Source organism: Poromitra crassiceps (assembly GCF_964638095.1).
Source record: "Poromitra crassiceps genome assembly, chromosome: 11".
Lineage (NCBI taxonomy): Eukaryota > Metazoa > Chordata > Actinopteri > Beryciformes > Melamphaidae > Poromitra > Poromitra crassiceps.
In genome coordinates, this window is record NC_139643.1 from 20,751,477 (window position 1) to 20,774,402 (window position 22,926).

Consider the following 22,926-nt stretch of genomic DNA (forward strand, 5'->3'; position numbering starts at 1 on the left):
GTGTGTTGCACTGGGGAATCCTGCATAGAGAGAACACAATAAATCACATTTTCAGCAGGATCATGTGACCAGCAGAGGGAGGGAGTCCCTGCTGGCCAGACTTGATGACAATGCGTTTGCTGTCTCTGGATACATTTCAAGAGGAAACACAGGAAGCCAGAGAACCGACAACTTTATTGGTTATATTGAAATATCCAACAAGCGGTTGGCTATACACGGAAAACCAGAAAGTCATATAAAAAACAAGGAAAGGTATAACAATGTGTGCAAAATGTATAAAAGGCACTTGTACAAGTTAAAAACTGGAAAATGCAAAGTCCCTGTGCAACAATGATGCGTAACTAGAACACAAGAAAAGAGAGCTTAATATCAAAGGAACGATTAAAAGAATTTGAAGACAACCTATGCTGAGGAAAAAGACCAAAAATGACAGAAACTCCCCACAGAGATCATTAAAATAGAATTTGACCTTCTTCATATAGGCATGTAGTGCTCTCAATATCTTGTAGTTCTAACAATTCTTTAGTTTTTTATGATATGAGGTGACAAATGGAATGTAATAGTTAAAGCTTCTTCAACAGAACAATCCTATGTCACTGCAAAAACCGATAAAAATCAACGTGTCTTCTGTGTAACCTGAGGCGAAGAGGAGCACTACCAACAACCACATACGGTATATCACCCATTCCATTTCTAATTTACAAAATAAGAGTTCTAATCCGATCTAAAAAGAAGCAACAGAGCAGATTTGAAAAAGCTAGAACTGCCTACTCTTTGGGTGCAAACACAGAGGAGGCTCTTAGCTTAGCTGAAGTGTTCTAGCTGAACTGTCTGTCGGGGAGCAGCACGGGGGCCAGCAGGGTCCAGAGGTACAGGGCCAGGCCCAGCCAGCTGGAGGAGATCTTTACCCAGACGGCCGGCATGCTGCTCTGCATGGTCTTGGAGTCGATGTCCGGCCTGGAGGACCCACAACAACAACAACAACAACATGAGTGACAGTAAGGAGCTGCTAACACACCCAAAATAATTTCATGAGTCTGGCTTTCAATGGAGAATTTTAGGATCCCATCAGGGTTTCTCAAACTCCGGACCGCGGTCCTGATCCGGACCGAACTACAAATGAATACGGACCGGACCTGTTGTGTCACATTGCTGTCTGACGCGTTGTGTGATTGAACGTGAGGCTGCCAGCACGTGTGACACACATTGCAGAGTGTAAGTAAGCCATCCTTGATGTTTACTGGTGGTGTTTCTGCAGTGGTTGGTCACTCAAACACTTGAAAATAGTTCAACTTTGAGTGGATAAAATGTGTCACTTCTCAAGAGAATAACGCATTGCTAATTTGGTTGCCTGGCAACAAACGACAGACACACTGCCGGCTCCGCTTCGTTTCTGCTGCGAGGCATTCATGTGCTCAGCATGTTTGCTTCCACATATCATGTGAATGTGGATTTTTACACCATGAACACTTCAAGTTCATGTTCATGTTAAAAAAAACTCCTACAGCAGCAGTTTGACCAGTGAACAACTGGGTCAGTGCCCCAAGTGCCTAGGTGCAAGGCATTGGTTACAGGCAAACATTTCTCCACTGATTCAAGCCACTATACTGTAGTATTGAATGTGTTCAATTATGTTATGGACATTGATTTATGTCATTTTATCTATTTTACTGGCATTGTTCCGGAACTTTAAACTTGTGTCAAATTAATAAGTGGACTTTCAAATGCTGGTTCAGAGGCTTTTGCACCCCGACAAGGGTAAAGATCTGGGGGGGAAACAGGATATTTGGGGGGGGGGGGGATTTTAGGCCATGAAAATGGTCCAAATCCATTTCCATTAAAATAATCATCATCATCCTCATCCTCATCCTCACTGAGTGGTGTGTTTTATCTGCTTCTTGAAATGTATTTGGACTTGTTTTTCTTTTACCACCCACACACAAAAAAGAACGGCCAAAAAAAAAACGAAAAGGAAAACGAAAAGAGACACTTACATGTACCAGTTGGTGAGGGTCATCATGATGTACAGAGACACTTACATGTACCAGTTGGTGAGGGTCATCATGATGTACAGAGACACTTACATGTACCAGTTGGTGAGGGTCATCATGATGTAGAGAGACACTTACATGTACCAGTTGGTGAGGGTCATCATGATGTAGAGACACTTACATGTAACAGTTGGTGAGGGTCATCATGATGTAGAGACACTTACATGTAACAGTTGGTGAGGGTCATCATGATGTACAGAGAGACACTTACATGTACCAGTTGGTAAGGGTCATCATGATGTACAGAGAGACACTTACATGTACCAGTTGGTAAGGGTCATCATGATGTACAGAGAGACACTTACATGTACCAGTTGGTGAGGGTCATCATGATGTAAAGAGACACTTACATGTAACAGTTGGTGAGGGTCATCATGATGTACAGAGAGACACTTACATGTACCAGTTGGTAAGGGTCATCATGATGTACAGAGAGACACTTACATGTAACAGTTGGTGAGGGTCATCATGATGTAAAGAGAGACACTTACATGTAACAGTTGGTGAGGGTCATCATGATGTAAAGAGACACTTACATGTACCAGTTGGTGAGGGTCATCATGATGTAAAAAGACACTTACATGTACCAGTTGGTGAGGGTCATCATGATGTAGAGACACTTACATGTACCAGTTGGTGAGGGTCATCATGATGTACAGAGAGACACTTACATGTAACAGTTGGTGAGGGTCATCATGATGTACAGACACTTACATGTACCAGTTGGTGAGGGTCATCATGATGTACAGAGAGACACTTACATGTAACAGTTGGTGAGGGTCATCATGATGTAGAGACACTTACATGTAACAGTTGGTGAGGGTCATCATGATGTACAGAGAGACACTTACATGTAACAGTTGGTGAGGGTCATCATGATGTAGAGACACTTACATGTAACAGTTGGTGAGGGTCATCATGATGTACAGAGAGACACTTACATGTAACAGTTGGTGAGGGTCATCATGATGTACAGAGAGACACTTACATGTAACAGTTGGTGAGGGTCATCATGATGTAAAGAGAGACACTTACATGTACCAGTTGGTGAGGGTCATCATGATGTAGAGACACTTACATGTACCAGTTGGTGAGGGTCATCATGATGTAGAGACACTTACATGTAACAGTTGGTGAGGGTCATCATGATGTAGAGACACTTACATGTACCAGTTGGTGAGGGTCATCATGATGTACAGAGACACTTACATGTACCAGTTGGTGAGGGTCATCATGATGTACAGAGACACTTACATGTACCAGTTGGTGAGGGTCATCATGATGTACAGAGAGACACTTACATGTACCAGTTGGTGAGGGTCATCATGATGTAGAGACACTTACATGTACCAGTTGGTGAGGGTCATCATGATGTAGAGACACTTACATGTACCAGTTGGTGAGGGTCATCATGATGTACAGAGAGACACTTACATGTAACAGTTGGTGAGGGTCATCATGATGTAGAGACACTTACATGTAACAGTTGGTGAGGGTCATCATGATGTAAAGACACTTACATGTAACAGTTGGTGAGGGTCATCATGATGTAGAGACACTTACATGTAACAGTTGGTGAGGGTCATCATGATGTAAAGACACTTACATGTAACAGTTGGTGAGGGTCATCATGATGTAGAGACACTTACATGTACCAGTTGGTGAGGGTCATCATGATGTAGAGACACTTACATGTAACAGTTGGTGAGGGTCATCATGATGTAGAGACACTTACATGTAACAGTTGGTGAGGGTCATCATGATGTACAGAGAGACACTTACATGTAACAGTTGGTGAGGGTCATCATGATGTAGAGACACTTACATGTAACAGTTGGTGAGGGTCATCATGATGTACAGAGAGACACTTACATGTAACAGTTGGTGAGGGTCATCATGATGTAAAGAGACACTTACATGTAACAGTTGGTGAGGGTCATCATGATGTACAGAGAGACACTTACATGTAACAGTTGGTGAGGGTCATCATGATGTACAGAGAGACACTTACATGTAACAGTTGGTGAGGGTCATCATGATGTAAAGAGACACTTACATGTAACAGTTGGTGAGGGTCATCATGATGTACAGAGAGACACTTACATGTAACAGTTGGTGAGGGTCATCATGATGTACAGAGAGACACTTACATGTAACAGTTGGTGAGGGTCATCATGATGTACAGAGAGACACTTACATGTACCAGTTGGTGAGGGTCATCATGATGTAGAGACACTTACATGTACCAGTTGGTGAGGGTCATCATGATGTACAGAGAGACACTTACATGTAACAGTTGGTGAGGGTCATCATGATGTACAGAGAGACACTTACATGTAACAGTTGGTGAGGGTCATCATGATGTAGAGACACTTACATGTACCAGTTGGTGAGGGTCATCATGATGTAGAGACACTTACATGTACCAGTTGGTGAGGGTCATCATGATGTAGAGACACTTACATGTACCAGTTGGTGAGGGTCATCATGATGTAGAGACACTTACATGTAACAGTTGTTGAGGGTCATCATGATGTAGAGACACTTACATGTAACAGTTGGTGAGGGTCATCATGATGTAGAGACACTTACATGTAACAGTTGGTGAGGGTCATCATGATGTACAGAGAGACACTTACATGTAACAGTTGGTGAGGGTCATCATGATGTAGAGACACTTACATGTAACAGTTGGTGAGGGTCATCATGATGTACAGAGAGACACTTACATGTACCAGTTGGTGAGGGTCATCATGATGTAGAGACACTTACATGTACCAGTTGGTGAGGGTCATCATGATGTAGAGACACTTACATGTAACAGTTGGTGAGGGTCATCATGATGTACAGAGAGACACTTACATGTAACAGTTGGTGAGGGTCATCATGATGTACAGAGAGACACTTACATGTAACAGTTGGTGAGGGTCATCATGATGTAGAGACACTTACATGTACCAGTTGGTGAGGGTCATCATGATGTACAGAGACACTTACATGTAACAGTTGGTGAGGGTCATCATGATGTAGAGAGAGACACTTACATGTAACAGTTGGTGAGGGTCATCATGATGTACAGAGAGACACTTACATGTACCAGTTGGTGAGGGTCATCATGATGTACAGAGAGACACTTACATGTACCAGTTGGTGAGGGTCATCATGATGTACAGAGAGACACTTACATGTAACAGTTGGTGAGGGTCATCATGATGTAGAGACACTTACATGTACCAGTTGGTGAGGGTCATCATGATGTACAGAGAGACACTTACATGTACCAGTTGGTGAGGGTCATCATGATGTACAGAGAGACACTTACATGTACCAGTTGGTGAGGGTCATCATGATGTACAGAGAGACACTTACATGTACCAGTTGGTGAGGGTCATCATGATGTACAGAGAGACACTTACATGTAACAGTTGGTGAGGGTCATCATGATGTAGAGACACTTACATGTACCAGTTGGTGAGGGTCATCATGATGTACAGAGAGACACTTACATGTACCAGTTGGTGAGGGTCATCATGATGTACAGAGAGACACTTGCATGTACCAGTTGGTGAGGGTCATCATGATGTAAAGAGAGACACTTACATGTAACAGTTGGTGAGGGTCATCATGATGTACAGAGAGACACTTACATGTACCAGTTGGTGAGGGTCATCATGATGTACAGAGAGACACTTACATGTAACAGTTGGTGAGGGTCATCATGATGTACAGAGAGACACTTACATGTACCAGTTGGTGAGGGTCATCATGATGTACAGAGACACTTACATGTAACAGTTGGTGAGGGTCATCATGATGTAAAGAGACACTTACATGTAACAGTTGGTGAGGGTCATCATGATGTACAGAGACACTTACATGTACCAGTTGGTGAGGGTCATCATGATGTAGAGACACTTACATGTACCAGTTGGTGAGGGTCATCATGATGTACAGAGAGACACTTACATGTACCAGTTGGTGAGGGTCATCATGATGTAGAGACACTTACATGTACCAGTTGGTGAGGGTCATCATGATGTACAGAGAGACACTTACATGTACCAGTTGGTGAGGGTCATCATGATGTAGAGACACTTACATGTACCAGTTGGTGAGGGTCATCATGATGTACAGAGAGACACTTACATGTACCAGTTGGTGAGGGTCATCATGATGTACAGAGAGGCCAGGAAGAGGCTGAAGTGGAAGAAGGAGTAGCTGTAGGTGACCCCGTCCTCCTCGTTGTCCACGGCGCGGCGCACGCCGTCCTGGTCGGCCGCCTCCTCGTAGCCCGCCGTCAGCCCCTGGCCCTCCTCCGTCTGCATCAGCTTGTTCACCTGGCTGTTGTTGGACGACCGGATGCTGTTGGGGGACGAGCCAAACCTTGTTATTATCCGAACCTTTCTCACCGAGAGAAGAACTCTGAGCGGGCTCAAAACACCACCGAGTGACTGAAACAAGTAGCTGACTAACATGGACAAGTCACGCTCGTTTCAACAGTGACATCTCTTTCCTGCTCAGTTGGTTGGTTGCTGAGAAAATGTCATTTTTCCAGGTTAGCAAGCTAATTAGCCAGGGATGCACTGATATGAACATTTTGGCCGATGCCGATAACCGATATTAAGATTGCTGTTATGGCCGATAACCGATATTTACCGATGTCGATGTGATCTGTATAAAAACACATTTCTATGATAATAAAATTTTGTACATACTGAAAAACACATGTAAACACTGAATTTGAAAAAGTTATACATTTCTTTATTTCAAAAACATTTGTAAAAGCCCATAAATCATAGATTTACTGCATTATTTCATCTCAATGTGAAGAATTTGGCTGATACCGATAACCGATATTAACATTGCAACATCGGACCGATACCGATATGTTAAAAAATGACTAACATCGGCCGATACAGATATGATTGCCGATATATCGTGCATCCCTATAATTAGCCGAATCATGCTGAATGGTGCGTCGCTTTGCTTGCTGCAAGGAATTGTGGGACTTTTCTTTTGTAAACGATGGTCCGGTGTATCTTAAAGGAGCTAAGTCAGGAAGCATTGAAGCTCCTTTCCTCAGGCTTAGCGTTTAGAGAATTCCAACAGCTCTTGTCATGGCTGCCGCTTAGGTACTTGTGGGTCATTTCGCTCAGGAACATTCCTAAGCACAAAAAAAAACGCCTTGCTGTGATGTCACTGCGTATACCTGGCGTAGAGCGTGCAGAAGAAGAAGATGACCAATCCCACGATGCCCTGAGCGTCCCACCACTGCACGTCTGCAGGGGCCGGGACAGGCGCTGGAGTGGGACCGCTGCCCACCAAACTCAACAAGCTGGGGTTACACTGCCGGTCTGAAGCAGGGAGCAAAGAACACATGTTGGGTGATTAACAGCTGACCATATGATGAGAGCAGGGACATTCTAAGGATGTTCGCGACTAGTCCGTTAAACGGTTAAACATACACAACCTCGCTGGTCAGCGCCAGAAACACTAGTCAGTTAAACTAATAACACCGGTTAACTGTTGCGAGATGTTACGCAGCCACGGTAGCCCCCTTCCCCAGCAATATTTTTTACCCTACATAAATTAAATTGTACTAAAGCTTGACTGTTTTCTGAGTGTTTTCCTAGGTTTAGACTATTCTAAATTTAGATTTTGGTTTAATTGTCAGGGAAATTAGTCGCCTAGCAACATCCCTAGTCAATTCCAATCAGAAATGGATGAAGCAGGTTGCTCTGCGACAAATTACACGGGGTCACAGGGTCTGGACCAGCTTAAGTGTGACTCAGGGTCTGGACCAGCTTAAGTGTGACTCAGGGTCTGGACCAGCTTAAGTGTGACTCAGGGTCTGGACCAGTTTAAGTGTGACTCAGGGTCTGGACCAGCTTAAGTGTGACTCAGGGTCTGGACCAGTTTAAGTGTGACTCAGGGTCTGGACCAGCTTAAGTGTGACTCAGGGTCTGGACCAGCTTAAGTGTGACTCGGGGTCTGGACCAGCTTAAGTGTGACTCAGGGTCTGGACCAGCTTAAGTGTGACTCAGGGTCTGGACCAGCTTAAAGGAACACTCCGCCCATTTTCAACCAGCTTTGTATCATTAGAACATCAGTAGTACATCAGAAAACTGTAAACGGTTTTGAAGTCTGTCATTTAATTTGACAGTTATTGAGTGTTAAAGGAGAATTTCGGTTTTTTCGAACCTGGAGCCATCTCCTGCCATTAATTATGATTTGTCCACTCACCAGGCGATCCCCGCGGCGTATCTGGGCGTCCTAGCGTTGTTTTGATATCAATAGCGTCCAAGTCAGTCGTAAAGTGGAGTTGATTTGGGGCCAAGTGTGAGCCTGTATTTCCTGCATCTAAATAGCTATTTTTCTTCCCTTTTTCGCCAAATATCGCCATAATCTAATCCGTTTTCATCCAGCAGAGTGTTATTTCACCCCAGGCTGTTTCCTGGAGTGCACAGCCTAGTGCACAGCGATCAAATTACCTCAAACGTGATCTAGGTCACCAAGTCTCGTGAAGTCCCGCGATACTTTCCTGTCGACTGGCCAAATACAGGCAGGACGCTTTGCGGTCGTGGTTTTAGCGTAACCTATGTGGGGTTTGGCATAACCTTCGTTATTTCGAATCCCACATAGGTTACGCCAAACCCCACATAGGTTACGCTAAAACAACGACCGCAAAGCGTCCTGCCTGTATTTGGCCAGTCGACAGGAAAGTATCGCGGGACTTCACGAGACTTGGTGACCTAGATCACGTTTGAGGTAATTTGATCCCTGTGCACTAGGCTGTGCACTCCAGGAAACAGCCTGGGGTGAAATAACACTCTGCTGGATGAAAACGGATTAGATTACGGCGATATGTGGCGAAAACGGGAAGAAAAATAGCTATTTAGATGCAGGAAATACAGGCTTCCACTTGGCCCCAAATCAACTCCATTTTATGACTGACTTGGACGATATTGATCTCAAAACAACGCTAGGACGCCCAGAAAGCCGCAGACATCGCTAGGTGAGTGGCCAAATCTTAATTAATGCCAGGAAATGGCTCCAGGTTCGAAAAAACCGAAATTCTCCTTTAAAGTGTGGACCAGTGATGTCACACTAACTCAAATTAATAACTCATTAACTCAAATCAACTCTCAATAACGGTCAAACTAGATGAATGATGAATAGTTTGACCGTTATTGAGAGTTGATTGAGAGTTAATGAGTTATTAATTTGAGTTAGTGTTGTCCAGTGATGTCACTGGTCCACACTTTAACACTCAATAACTGTCAAATTAAATGACAGACTTCAAAACAGTTTACAGTTTTCTGATATACTACTGATGTTCTAATGATACAAAGCTGGTTGAAAATGGGCGGAGTGTTCCTTTAAGTGTCACTCAGGGTCTACTCTGGAGCAGTTTAAGTGTCACTCAGGGTCTGGACCAGCTTAAGTGTCACTCAGGGTCTGGACCAGTTTAAGTGTGACTCAGGGTCTACTCTGGACCAGTTTAAGTGTCACTCAGGGTCTACTCTGGACCAGTGTAAGTGTCACTCAGGGTCTGGACCAGTTTAAGTGTCACTCAGGGTCTACTCTGGACCAGTTTAAGTGTGACTCAGGGTCTACTCTGAACCAGTTTAAGTGTCACTCAGGGTCTGGACCAGCTTAAGTGTCACTCAGGGTCTGGACCAGTTTAAGACCAGTTTAAGTGTCACTCAGGGTCTGGACCAGTTTAAGTGTCACTCAGGGTCTACTCTGGACCAGTTTAAGTGTGACTCAGGGTCTGGACCAGTTTAAGTGTGACTCTGGGTCTGGACCAGCTTAAGTGTCACTCAGGGTCTGGACCAGTTTAAGACCAGTTTAAGGGTCAATCAGGGTCTGGACCAGTTTAAGTGTCACTCAGGGTCTACTCTGGACCAGTTTAAGTGTGACTCAGGGTCTGGACCAGTTTAAGTGTGACTCTGGGTCTGGACCAGCTTAAGTGTGACTCAGGGTCTACTCTGGACCAGTTTAAGTGTGACTCAGGGTCTGGACCAGTTTAAGTGTGACTCTGGGTCTGGACCAGCTTAAGTGTGACTCAGGGTCTACTCTGGACCAGCTTAAGTGTGACTCTGGGTCTGGACCAGCTTAAGTGTGACTCAGGGTCTGGACCAAATACAATAGTGGGGTGACTGGGTATCACAGGACTCACTGGGGTTGTTGGTCATGGCGGACCAGGTGATGTACATGGTGTAGAGGGAGATGAGGGAGGCCTGGAGCAGGCCGGAGCTGGGCTGAGCCTCCTGCACATAGATCACACCATGGACATGAGAACATAAACAAGTCATCATCACAAGATTGTTATCCTAACTCGCATAGATAACCAGTTCACAGCTAGGTCAATCCTTGGTAATATAGATCAGTGGTAATGTAATAGTGATAATAAAATAAATGGTGCTAGGCATCATCTCCCTCCAATATGATGGATAAGATGCAGTTTGTTTGATTACACATCTATTACATTAATTGATCAATAGTACAATGTTGTCTGGGAAGACTGATTCTATTTAATAAACAGAATTGACAGGATTCGACAGAAGTTTGAATATTAGTATTATTACTTTACTGTTCCATGGTCTATGCTGCGTCAGAGGCTGGATAAAATATTGCTATCAGCCTTCAGAAACAGGTACAGAGGGGAAGATGATGTAATGATGATGTAATGATGTAATAATGAGTAGAGGTACAGAGGGGAAGATGATGTAATGATGATGTAATGATGTAATAATGAGTAGAGGTACAGAGGGGAAGATGATGTAATGATGATGTAATGATGTAATAATGAGTAGAGGTACAGAGGGGAAGATGATGTAATGATGATGTAATGATGTAATAATGAGTAGAGGTACAGAGGGGAAGATGATGTAATGATGATGTAATGATGTAATAATGAGTAGAGGTACAGAGGGGAAGATGATGTAATGATGATGTAATGATGTAATAATGAGTAGAGGTACAGAGGAGAAGATGATGTAATGATGATGTAATGATGTAATAATGAGTAGAGGTACAGAGGAGAAGATGATGTAATGATGATGTAATGATGTAATAATGAGTAGAGGTACAGAGGGGAAGATGATGTAATGATGATGTAATGATGTAATAATGAGTAGAGGTACAGAGGAGAAGATGATGTAATGATGATGTAATGATGTAATAATGAGTAGAGGTACAGAGGAGAAGATGATGTAATGATGATGTAATGATGTAATAATGAGTAGAGGTACAGAGGGGAAGATGATGTAATGATGATGTAATGATGTAATAATGAGTAGAGGTACAGAGGGGAAGATGATGTAATGATGATGTAATGATGTAATAATGAGTAGAGGTACAGAGGGGAAGATGATGTAATGATGATGTAATGATGTAATAATGAGTAGAGGTACAGAGGGGAAGATGATGTAATGATGATGTAATGATGTAATAATGAGTAGAGGTACAGAGGGGAAGATGATGTAATGATGATGTAATGATGTAATAATGAGTACAGGTACAGAGGAGAAGATGGTGTAATGATGATGTAATGATGTAATAATGAGTAGAGGTACAGAGGGGAAGATGATGTAATGATGATGTAATGATGTAATAATGAGTAGAGGTACAGAGGGGAAGATGATGTAATGATGATGTAATGATGTAATAATGAGTAGAGGTACAGAGGGGAAGATGATGTAATGATGATGTATTGATGTAATATGAGTACAGGTACAGAGGAGAAGATGATGTAATGATGATGTAATGATGTAATAATGAGTAGAGGTACAGAGGGGAAGATGATGTAATGATGATGTATTGATGTAATATGAGTACAGGTACAGAGGAGAAGATGATGTAATGATGATGTAATGATGTAATAATGAGTAGAGGTACAGAGGGGAAGATGAGAAAGTGTGTGCATCACCTGGACTTTGGGCAGTATGGCCACGATGGAGACGATGATGCAGAAGATGAGGTTGAGGCTGATGAAGACCTTGTGCTCGGTGCAGTCGTCAGGCTGGGTGTAGAACAGGTAGAAAAGCACCACGGCAGAAAAGGCCAGGACGTAGTGCACGAAGGTGAAGGACAGGAGAGCTGCGAGAGACACCAGGGCAAACCACATGTCACCAATTTGACTGGCCTGGGATCAGTACATTAAGATACCGGACTCTTTTATTAAAGCTGTCTCTGTCTATTGCTCATGACGGTTATGATGCTGATTGATTACATATGAATTGTCCACATATGTCTGCATGAATGTTTTGTATTACAGTAGTAGAACTAAGGTTGCATGATATTGGATTTTTTTTTGGGTCGATATTCGATATTTTCCAACTCTTTATGCTGATTGCCGATATATGCACACGTTTTTTTCCACCTAATTTCAGAGAACATCGAGTCTCTCCTGTAGTGGAATTAACACATTATTATGCCTACTCTTATCGTTATGGCCCACTGCCATGCAGACATAAATACAATGCTTTTCAAAATGTACACATTCACTGGGCAAAATAAGAAAACTACTTCAACTTATGTTATGTTAAAGATGCCATATTTTTACTTTTGTAAGATTTTCTTTCAAACAAAACTGTTAAGATTCATCCTATTTCAACAGGCTTGGATGATATCAGCATATCAGCAGAGATTTTGGGCCGACGCTGATATTTCATCTGAAAGACTTTAGCGGCCGATAGCGATGACGTGACAATATGACCGTGCATCCCTAACTACTAGTATAATTATTATCATCCTGGGTTTCTGTTTTTCCACCCTGATGAGTTAAAAGTCTGGTGGAATTTATTTTGAATCCTTTGACATGGTATGTACTGGAAGCTGTATACATGGCACATGTGCTGGCTGTGTGGGTGTGGCCTACCTGCGAACCAGCACTTTGAGTTCCCCGCCTCTGCCTTCTCCAGCCAGGACTGGTTCCAGGAGTGGGCGAAGTCCACCAGGAGGATGAGTTGGATGATGATGAAGACGAAAGAGCCCACCACACCAAAGTAGTACCACACTGGGACAAGACGGAAAGGGTTAACAGCTTTTCTCTGACTGGAATGGCTGGGTAATATAACAATATTATATTGATATCGTGATATAAGACTATCTCCTTAGATTTTGGAGGTCACAGTGGCCTTGACCTTTGACCTTTGACCACCCAAATCTACTCAGTTCATCCTTGAGTCCATCCAAGTCGATGTTTGAGGCAAAGTTGATGAAATTCCGCCAAGGCATTCCTGAGATATCGCGTTAACAAGCTTGAAAATGGCGTTCGAGAGGTCACAGTGACCTTGACCTTTGACCACCAAAATCTAATCAGATCATCCTTGAGTCTAAGTGGATGTTTAAGGCAAATTTGATGAAATTCCGTCAAGGCGTTCCTCAGATATCGCGTTAACGAACATCGGACGGACGGACGGACATACGTACAGTACTTACGGACAACCCGGAGCCATAATGCCTCCGGCCTGGCTATCGCCGGCGGAGGCATACAAATATTTTGTGAAAGCACCAAGTTATAACTGAACATTTGCCCACTTCGTAGAAAATAAAGGGATAAATATTGTGCCTACAAATATGGAGACATGATTTTTGGTCCATATCGCTTCGCCCTATTAGTTATGACTCCAAATCCATACATTGCTCTCCCTCATAATGATAGAACTACAAGGTTGCATTTGCTTCATACCTGTATTAAAGGTCCCATCTGGAATGAAGAAGGCTCCCACAGTTATACCAACCAGTATAAGGAACTTGAAGAACCAGAAGCTGGGAAGACAAAAGCGAAGCTATTCGAACCATGTCCAAAACAACCATGACCAACCATCAGGGTTACTTACCATACATTCTCAATTTAAAAAATCCATAATCTTTACAGACCTTGATTTGTTTTGGAGATTTTGTCTGGTGTTAAATATGATTTACGCAGACATCTTGTCCCTGCTAACTAGGTCATATCACTGAAGACTGTTCTTCACACCAACAAATATCAGAATATAGGGTTCCGTCCTACACGCTTTCTATTAAAATTCGATATTTTTCCACGCTAAGCTAAGCTATGTTCTGACTGGATGTGATTTGGGTTAACAGCCAAAGTGGCTCTACAACAACATAACAATTATAATGATGTGTGTATCGGACCCGAACCATAACATTTTCCATATTTTTCCGGGCATTATTTCAAATTCCCACTATTCAATTCCCACTATGCACCATCTGGAAATGATCCAATTCATTTGTAATACTTTTCGAGACCTGCGTAGTATGAACCATGTGTTTTCCTCCCCCAAAGTAAACACAACCGTGGCTGTGCAGTGCACACGTCTGGCCACCAGAGTGTGACATGCCCTCACTGAACAGAGGCAGCAGCACAGTAGCAGCACCCACCCGTTTTGGATGGAGGCGCGGGGGTCCTTGCTGCTGCGCACTCGGATCATGACGACGGAGAAGAGGAAGAAGAAGCAGGCCATGGCGAAGCACATGCGGTACACCGACTTGTAGCCCACCATGATGTCACAGTTCACCTTGTTCTCCACGCCGGGAATGGAGGTGCCGCCCACACAGAAGCCTGGAATCTGATCATGTGACACAGCAACAGCGTCAAACGATAGGTCGGAAGACAGAATTGGTTTAGAGTGTCTTGAGAAAAGAGACCCTTGATCGCAATGGGAGGAATAAACAACAACATAATCCATTCATCCTGTCCAACTGAGGGTGTCACTGCTGCGGGGTGAAAACCTTCTAACACCAATTTTGGTGATAGCCTGTTTGTCATTTGAAATCCATCATTACATGCTGATACTGTGTGTGTGTGTGTGTGTGTGGGGGGGGGGGGGGGGGGGGGGGTAGATCATTACACAGTGGGTGCACTAGGACAAAGTAATGACCACTGGACCTTATGAAACCCTTTCAAAGAGTCCATTTACACCTGGCATTAACATGCGTTTTCTGTCATCAGATTGCAATCAGATTGTGTTTGGCCACATTAGCCTGATTTCATTTACACCTGGCGTTAGCATGCGTTTCTCTCCAAAATGGGTGTCCTCTCAAATCCGCATACAGTTGCTGTATGCAGATTGCGAGGACACATTGCATTTACACTTTAATGTGTACACAATGCGTCCCTGACCACCTCCGGAGGAGGAGGAGGAGGAGGAGGAGGAGGAGGAGGAGGTGGTTTGGCCAATCAGATTGCAATCCGTCTTTAATGTGTCTTGGGGGCGTTTACACCTGTACTTTCAAGTGGTCAAGCACAATCCGATTGCAATCTGATGGCAGAAAACACATGTTAATGCCAGGTGTAAATGGCCTCAAAGATGCATGGTGGTCAACCCACCTGTCAGTTTCTCTTCATTCCCGAAAAAAATACCACTTTGGAAATAATATACTTCTCTTTTGTCTTGTAAATAGTCTCTTGTAATTGTCTTTTCTCATCACCTCATATTCCTCTCATTTTTACATACTGCTTAAGGCATATACATATATAAATTATGTCAAATGCTGGAATCCAGACTTCTTTTTTTTGCACATTTTCTACGTGTTTGTGTATTTTATTTTTGATTGCACTGTTTGCGTGTGGTACTGTGTGTGTGTGTGTGTGGTACTGTGTGTGTTGTAGCCGTGTGTTCCTTTTCTTCTTCTTGCGGATGTGAATTAGCCTTAGCGCTATAATCTAGGGGTGGGGGGAAAAATCGATTCACCTAAGTATCGCGATTTTTAATGTCACAATTTTTTTTATCGATATTTTATTCCAGAATCGATAATCGGAAAAAAGAAAAAAAAAAAAAAATTGGGTGCTTGCAGTCAGGCCACTCACTGAACAGCAGGCCAGGCGCCGCCTACTGGTTTACTAGTGGTTTTATTACTTTATTAGTTAGTCTGAAGTACCGGTAATAATTACACTTCAGGGTTAAAGTGGGTGCATCTCATTGTAAAATTGGACTTCAAACGGCCCAAATCTGGCTTCAAACGGCCCCAATTGGGCTGCAAACGGCCCAAATTTCACATGCGTCGGCCCATATCGGCCTGGCCTGCTTGGTATCTAATGCCCGGCCTGAATTATGATCCCAGTCCGCCCCTGTTTTTAACTATATCGCCCAGCCCTACTCATGATATATAATATACAGTCTCTAGTGTATGATTCAACTTTTCCCATGTTCTAATCTAGTGTAAAAAAGCAAACAAACTGAAAAAAGAAAAGAAAAAAACAAACAAAAATCGCAATAAATCGTAATATCGAATCGCAATAATCGTAGAATCGCAATACTTAAGAATCGCAATATAAATCGAATCGGCACCCAAGAATCGTGATAGTATCGAATCGGGAGATAAGTGAATCGCCACAGCCCTACTATAATCCGGCATGTTTACATATGCATCTCTGTTACTGATCTTCATTCATGTGTAGGGCTGGGCGATAAAACGATAGCAATATATATGGCGATAGACACGTGATCGATACAATACAAAAATGGCTCAATAGAGCCGTTCGATAGGCTGCATGAAAAAAACAAGAGCGCTTCTCCTCCGTGACCATGGTCCGTGGCTCATAAACAGCCTATCATGTCCTTTGTTAATACAGCGTGCTACGAGAGACACGGAGACAGCCAATCATTTCCAGACAAACCTCGAGCAGAAAGCAGAACACCGTTGTCTGTCTGTAAACGTTACATACAGCGTGTTAAGCCCGCGGCTCATTCACTGAATCGCCTAACGTTAAACAACCCTGAGATACACGTTACCAAATGTTGTTTTTTGTTTCAACGCTAGGCTGTCATCAAAATAACACGTCACCATGTCTGTAAGTTACTGCTTGCACTCAGAGTGTGCATGTGTGACAGTGTTAGCATTACAATTATGTGTGCCTTGAAAATGCCTTGAAAATGAGGTGGTTGAAAATAAAGTGGTTAAATGCAAACCTTTTCTTCCTCATGTTTTTTTATTAATAAAAACAGGTAATTAAAAATGATCAATAATTATCGATATCGACTGATATAAAATATTTTATATCGATACACTTTTTATTAGCTATATCGCCCAGCCCTATTAATGTGCACTGTCCCTACTCAAATAAATAAATAAAATATTTGTGGAATTGATGATTAAGCATGTTCATTACCCTCCTTTTGCTCTATGCTTCTTTATATGCAATTTTCCTTGTTCTATCCTATTAATATTTGCTGCTGCAAAAGCCCAATTTCCCCCACAAGTCAGTTGGAGCTGGTCCGTCCGTGGTGAGCTACCTGTTTGAGGTGCGTCTCCATGCCTGGGAGGATCATGACCACAGACACCAGCGTACCCAACAGCAGCAGGAAGGAGAAGGCCAGACGGCTGATGGTGGAGTTGTAGGTGGAGGGGCAGCATCCTGACAGCAGGCAGGGGGCTGAGCCGCACAGACACGATGCCTGGAGAGAGAGAGACAAGGTGCACGAGGAGAGTTACACAGACATGATGCCTGGAGAGAGAGAGACAAGGTGCACGAGGAGAGTTACATGATGCCTGGAGAGAGAGAGAGACAAGGTGCACGAGGAGAGTTACACAGACATGATGCCTGGAGAGAGACAAGGTGCACGAGGAGAGTTACACAGACATGATGCCTGGAGAGAGAGAGAGACAAGGTGCACGAGGAGAGTTACACAGACATGATGCCTGGAGAGAGAAAAGGTGCACGAGGAGAGTTACACAGACATGATGCCTGGAGAGAGACAAGGTGCACGAGGAGAGTTACACAGACATGATGCCTGGAGAGAGAGAGACAAGGTGCACGAGGAGAGTTACACAGACATGATGCCTGGAGAGAGACAAGGTGCACGAGAAGAGTTACACAGACATGATGCCTGGAGAGAGAGACAAGGTGCACGAGGAGAGTTACATGATGCCTGGAGAGAGACAAGGTGCACGAGAAGAGTTACACAGACATGATGCCTGGAGAGAGAGACAAGGTGCACGAGGAGAGTTACATGATGCCTGGAGAGAGACAAGGTGCACGAGGAGAGTTACACAGACATGATGCCTGGAGAGAGACAAGGTGCACGAGGAGAGTTACACAGACATGATGCCTGGAGAGAGACAAGGTGCACGAGGAGAGTTACACAGACATGATGCCTGGAGAGAGACAAGGTGCACGAGGAGAGTTACACAGACATGATGCCTGGAGAGAGAGACAAGGTGCACGAGGAGAGTTACACAGACATGATGCCTGGAGAGAGACAAGGTACACGAGGAGAGTTACACAGACATGATGCCTGGAGAGAGAGAGAGACAAGGTGCAGGAGGAGAGTTACACAGGGACTCATACTTTATCAGGGTTCCCACACATTTTCATGGAGAAACTTTCCAAACTTCTCCATGACTTTACAAGGATCCATAATAGAATCTCCATGTAATGTGAGACAGTGACTCTCAGAATCACTTGTATTGCCACAGTAGGTAATCAGATGATTACATGTATACAGCGTAGCGGTCACATCAATAGTCAGAAGACCAGATCAATCAATACCAGAAACGATTACTACACTGGACAAATAGGACACACCTCTATAGTGGATTTGAGTACTTTAGAGTCACTGCATCCCATTAATGGAAGCTATTGAAATAAAACAGGAATTTTCCTTAAAATAAATATTGATATAAAATAAAGAAATCCATTATAAACCGGTGTGTCACGTTGCTGTTAAATGCTGCTGGACTGTAACAATTAATTTCATTACACACTAGGGATGGGCATCGAATTTCGAATTTTCGAATAATCGTTGTTATTATCAAGGTCGACTTTTATTATTGAAATTCGAAATTCGAAAAAAAAAAAAAAAAAAAAAAAAAAAAATTTTTAGTGAAATGTTGCATTGTCTCCCCTGATTCTAAGTATAGTCAAATCGCTTGGTTTGAGCAAGTAAAACAATTTTTATAAGCATTTTAAGCAAGGTTTATGGAAAAATGAATGGCGGATGAAATCCCATGAAGAGGGAGAGGGGGTGACTTTGGCACCCCTTTGGCACTCAGACCTGAGCCTACTAAATATTTAATGAACCACTCATGATTGTCAAAACTGTTTTTTATTTTCGAAAATGTCAATGTCATGTAACATGTTCTTTACTTCAGTGGTGCAATGCTTGTTTGAGCTAAAAATCCACAGCAGAAGCTTTTTATATTAATTAATAAAGCCGTAGACTTAGAATCAGGGGAGACAATGCAACATTTCACTCACAAAAAAAAAAAAAAAAAAAAAAAAAAAATTACATTTTTTTTTTTTTTTACATTTTTTTTTTTTTTCGAAATTCGAATTAAATTCGAATTTGGCCAGCGAATTTCGAATAGTGTTTTTGCTAGAAATGCCCATCCCTATTACACACACACAACAAAATTCCATGACTTTTCTCAATTTACAAGGATTTTACTAATGAAAAGTCATGGAATTTGCAGGCCTGGAAAACAAGACGGTGAGATGCCATGACTTTTCCATGACCGTGGGAATCCTGTATATGAGACTCACTCAAGGAAAAAGGGGGCTCTGTGGTGTGGTGCAGGATAATCAGGGTAATGCATGCCATGCACGGCTTGCCTTGCACAGACTGCGGATGCAAGAGAAAAACAACATTTCATCATCTTTCTCTTGGTCGCAGAGACGCTACCGTGACGGAGACGAGCAGAGACAAATGATTTCCACTGGCTGTAATCAGCCTTGTGATTGGAGCTGCCATCGTAACAAATCCCTCTCTCGGTCTTATCCAGCATTGATCACAGAGGATTTGTCCACGGTGCGGTGCGGGCAGGCAGGCAGACAGACGGCACACAGCCGCTGAGGCGGAGAGGTCAGCCGAGGTCAGCCACTTCACTAAATAAGAGTATACAACAGGGGCCGAGTGCACCAACTGGTCTTAACTATGCCTGGTCGTAACTCCTACGTCGGTCTTAGTTAAGAGACCAGTCTTTAGAGTGGATTTATGCCTGTTGCACCAACAGGGCTTACGTCTGGTCTTAACTACGCCGGTCGTAGCGATGCGCGTCCATGTGAAAGCATGGGAATGCCCACTGGAATGCGGCACGCGACCTGTTTAGAAGAGTGTGCTGACGTCAAATGACGCTCCGCTGATGGGTAATCGGCTGTAATAGTGTGGCTAATGTTAGCGGCTAACTGTTACTTGTCGTTACTTTACATGGCAGTAAAATGCCACTGAATGAACCAAATTGATTTAACTTTTAACCATTTCGATTTCCACTTTCCATACGGACCCCCAGCATTGGTTAGTTGTTAACGTCGTGACTATATTTATAATGTTTATAACGTACTCCGGTTTGCGGTTTATAATCGAGGGCTGAATACAGCCGTGCTGAGGGGTTGTGACTATTGCGCAACACACAGGTGAAAACCGTCTATACTGCACCTTACGCCTGCTCTGGACTAGGCGTAATATTTACGACCGGTCTTAGTGAGAAAAAGGACGTAACCGGCGTAGCTGTTAGGTCGTAAAGTTATGGCCGACTTAGCTTAAGACCAGTCGTAAGACCAGTTGGTGCAACCGGGGGTCAACACTGTGACCGTGACGAGGGGGCATCCAGCTTCCACGCTTCACAGAGTGAACTAAGCCTTATCTCCTGCAAAACGTTACACTGGCTGCCTTGACAAGAAGCAACCCTTACAAATTAATTAATCCTATAATAGGTTACAATATCACAGCCCCCCTAATAGGACGAATCAGCGTGACGTCACTGCCACCCAAAAATGCGTAACCCTGCGGCAGTTAACTTAGTATGAGTTGTGCCAAACAAACGTTAATATCTCAAAAACTATACATCACATCGCATTTTGACATTCTGGGTGAGAGCAGAATTAGCTCAAGAGTTTGATGTATAATGCATGTTGTGTTAAAGTAGTGTGAACTGTGCAGTTTTTAAATTGTAAACACGGTCAGCCGGCTAGAGTCAGACGCTCAAACTCAGGCTCCATACAGGGGATCAGTCGAGCAGCATTTTGGTAAACAAACCGTGTCACTGGGTGGCAACGGCAATGGAACCCTATGGAGCCCAAGTGGCGCGAGGCTTGTGTGTCTGACTCTAGCCGGCCAACTCTGTTTACGTTTTCAAAACTGCGACAGTTCACACAACTTTAACACGACATGTATGTCTTATACATCAAACTCTTGGGCTAATTCTGCTCTCACTCAGAATGTCAAAATATAAGCGATGTGATGTATAGTTTCTGAGATATTAACGTTTGTTTGGCACAACTCATACTATTAACGGGGTCAACTGCCGCGGGTAGCGCTGCTCGGCTGATCCCTCGTGACGCACTAAATCAAACCCGGAAATTATGGCTTTTCAAGATACCCTGCTACATATTTAAATGTGTGTAATGTGGATCTATCAGACATACTGTTTGATATAATGATATATATCAAACATATTAAACATAAACCATGAATTGGACTACCACATAAAGACAGACGAATATAAAATGTCTGTACAAAAAGTTATCCGGCAAAACAGTTCCCTTCTCTTGGAGTGACTCCACGCCGAACTCCATTCGATAATCTGGGAATACGTTGCTGCCTTACATATCAATAATAATAAGACATTTTACGAATCATTATGATCCAGTCTTCAATTCGGCATACATCTAAATACACAATTATGGCACTACTTCTTTCAGCAGAACTCCAACTTTAAAGAGTTGAGTCACAGCTTTCTCACTGGTGCTGCTCTCTTCTTCTGCCAAAAACAAACCATGACGGGCGGTGGCAGCTGGAAAAACTGAGATTTTGTGGCTGCCGTTTGGTCTAAACGCCCAATTTACCAATAACATTAACAGTTACATCCCAGCGATTCACTACAAGTACTCGCGTTTAATTATGTTAACTGCGTCCATTTATCGATAGTTGTAATAAATAGCCAGGTTCTTAGGTACGTGACTCTCTACATACAAACAGCACACGCACACACCTTAGCGTAACGTAACCCAGGATTTACCCGATGTTTTCTAAATACTTCGCTAAATCGCTAGGCTACAGTAGACTCTTCTTGGTCGATTGATACTTACACAGCTGGCAATTGAACACAATGCCATACACGCTCCCATTTTTGTTTCAACTACCAATCTCGATAAAACAAAGAAAAACACAACTTGAGAACTTCAGGAAGAAACACAAGACTGTTCTTCGAAATCACCGTCAAGCTAGCATAAAAAAGCCGTACGTCCGGTCGCCGTTTTCAAAATAAGAACCTTGTTGAAGTGCCACACCATAATACATTTTTTGTTATAATTTGTCTATTTGTCAACTACAATCTGAAGCCGATTAGATTTTACTGTCGTGAACACCCCAGTCTCACGAATATTATATATTTTTTATGAATATACATGTTGTGCTTTTATTTTGAAGGCAAAAGCAGCAGTGTCATCAAGTTGCATTTAAAGAAGAAAACAAAACAGAATAAAAAAACAAATAAAAAGTAGACATTTCATGTAAGCAGTCATTTCTTGTCAAGTCTGCTTATAGGCCTTTATCAGAAAGATGTGTCAAGGCCAAGGGCTTTAAATAGTAATACACTACTTCCATACACAGATGTTGAGTCATGGTCACCTGACCCGCATCTCTAGACTGTGGAAGAAAACACAATAGGCCTTTTTCGCAGCATCCATTTTGTGTCTAAAAGGCAGGAAGTAACACAGATGCACCAAAACATGAGTTTCCAACTTCCAGTCCATTTAGGTGTTCCAGTGCTGGGGCTCCAATTAGTGAGTTGGTTGCACCTGCGTTTACCCTGCCTTTTAGACACAAAATGGCAGCTGTGGAAAAAGTAGTGAGAAAAAGCCAGCACTCCAAATGTCCTTTCACAGGTTTTAATAGTTCCTCAAAACCGCGCAGCAGCT

The 22,926-nt window shown here is 43.0% G+C and overlaps 1 protein-coding gene across 1 annotated transcript; it reads right to left on the reverse strand.

The window, feature by feature from the left end:
* Positions 1–155: 155 nt before the first annotated feature.
* Positions 156–22,225, reverse strand: serinc2 (serine incorporator 2). The gene is made up of 10 exons (XM_083646164.1): positions 22,096–22,225; positions 17,303–17,464; positions 14,448–14,635; positions 13,750–13,829; positions 12,937–13,074; positions 11,986–12,155; positions 10,234–10,324; positions 7,261–7,405; positions 6,198–6,413; positions 156–957 (listed from the first exon to the last, which is right to left on the reverse strand). Exons 1-10 carry the CDS (start codon positions 22,132–22,134, stop codon positions 819–821), a joined length of 1,368 nt encoding a protein of 455 aa, XP_083502290.1. The 5' UTR covers positions 22,135–22,225; the 3' UTR covers positions 156–818.
* Positions 22,226–22,926: the final 701 nt, after the last annotated feature.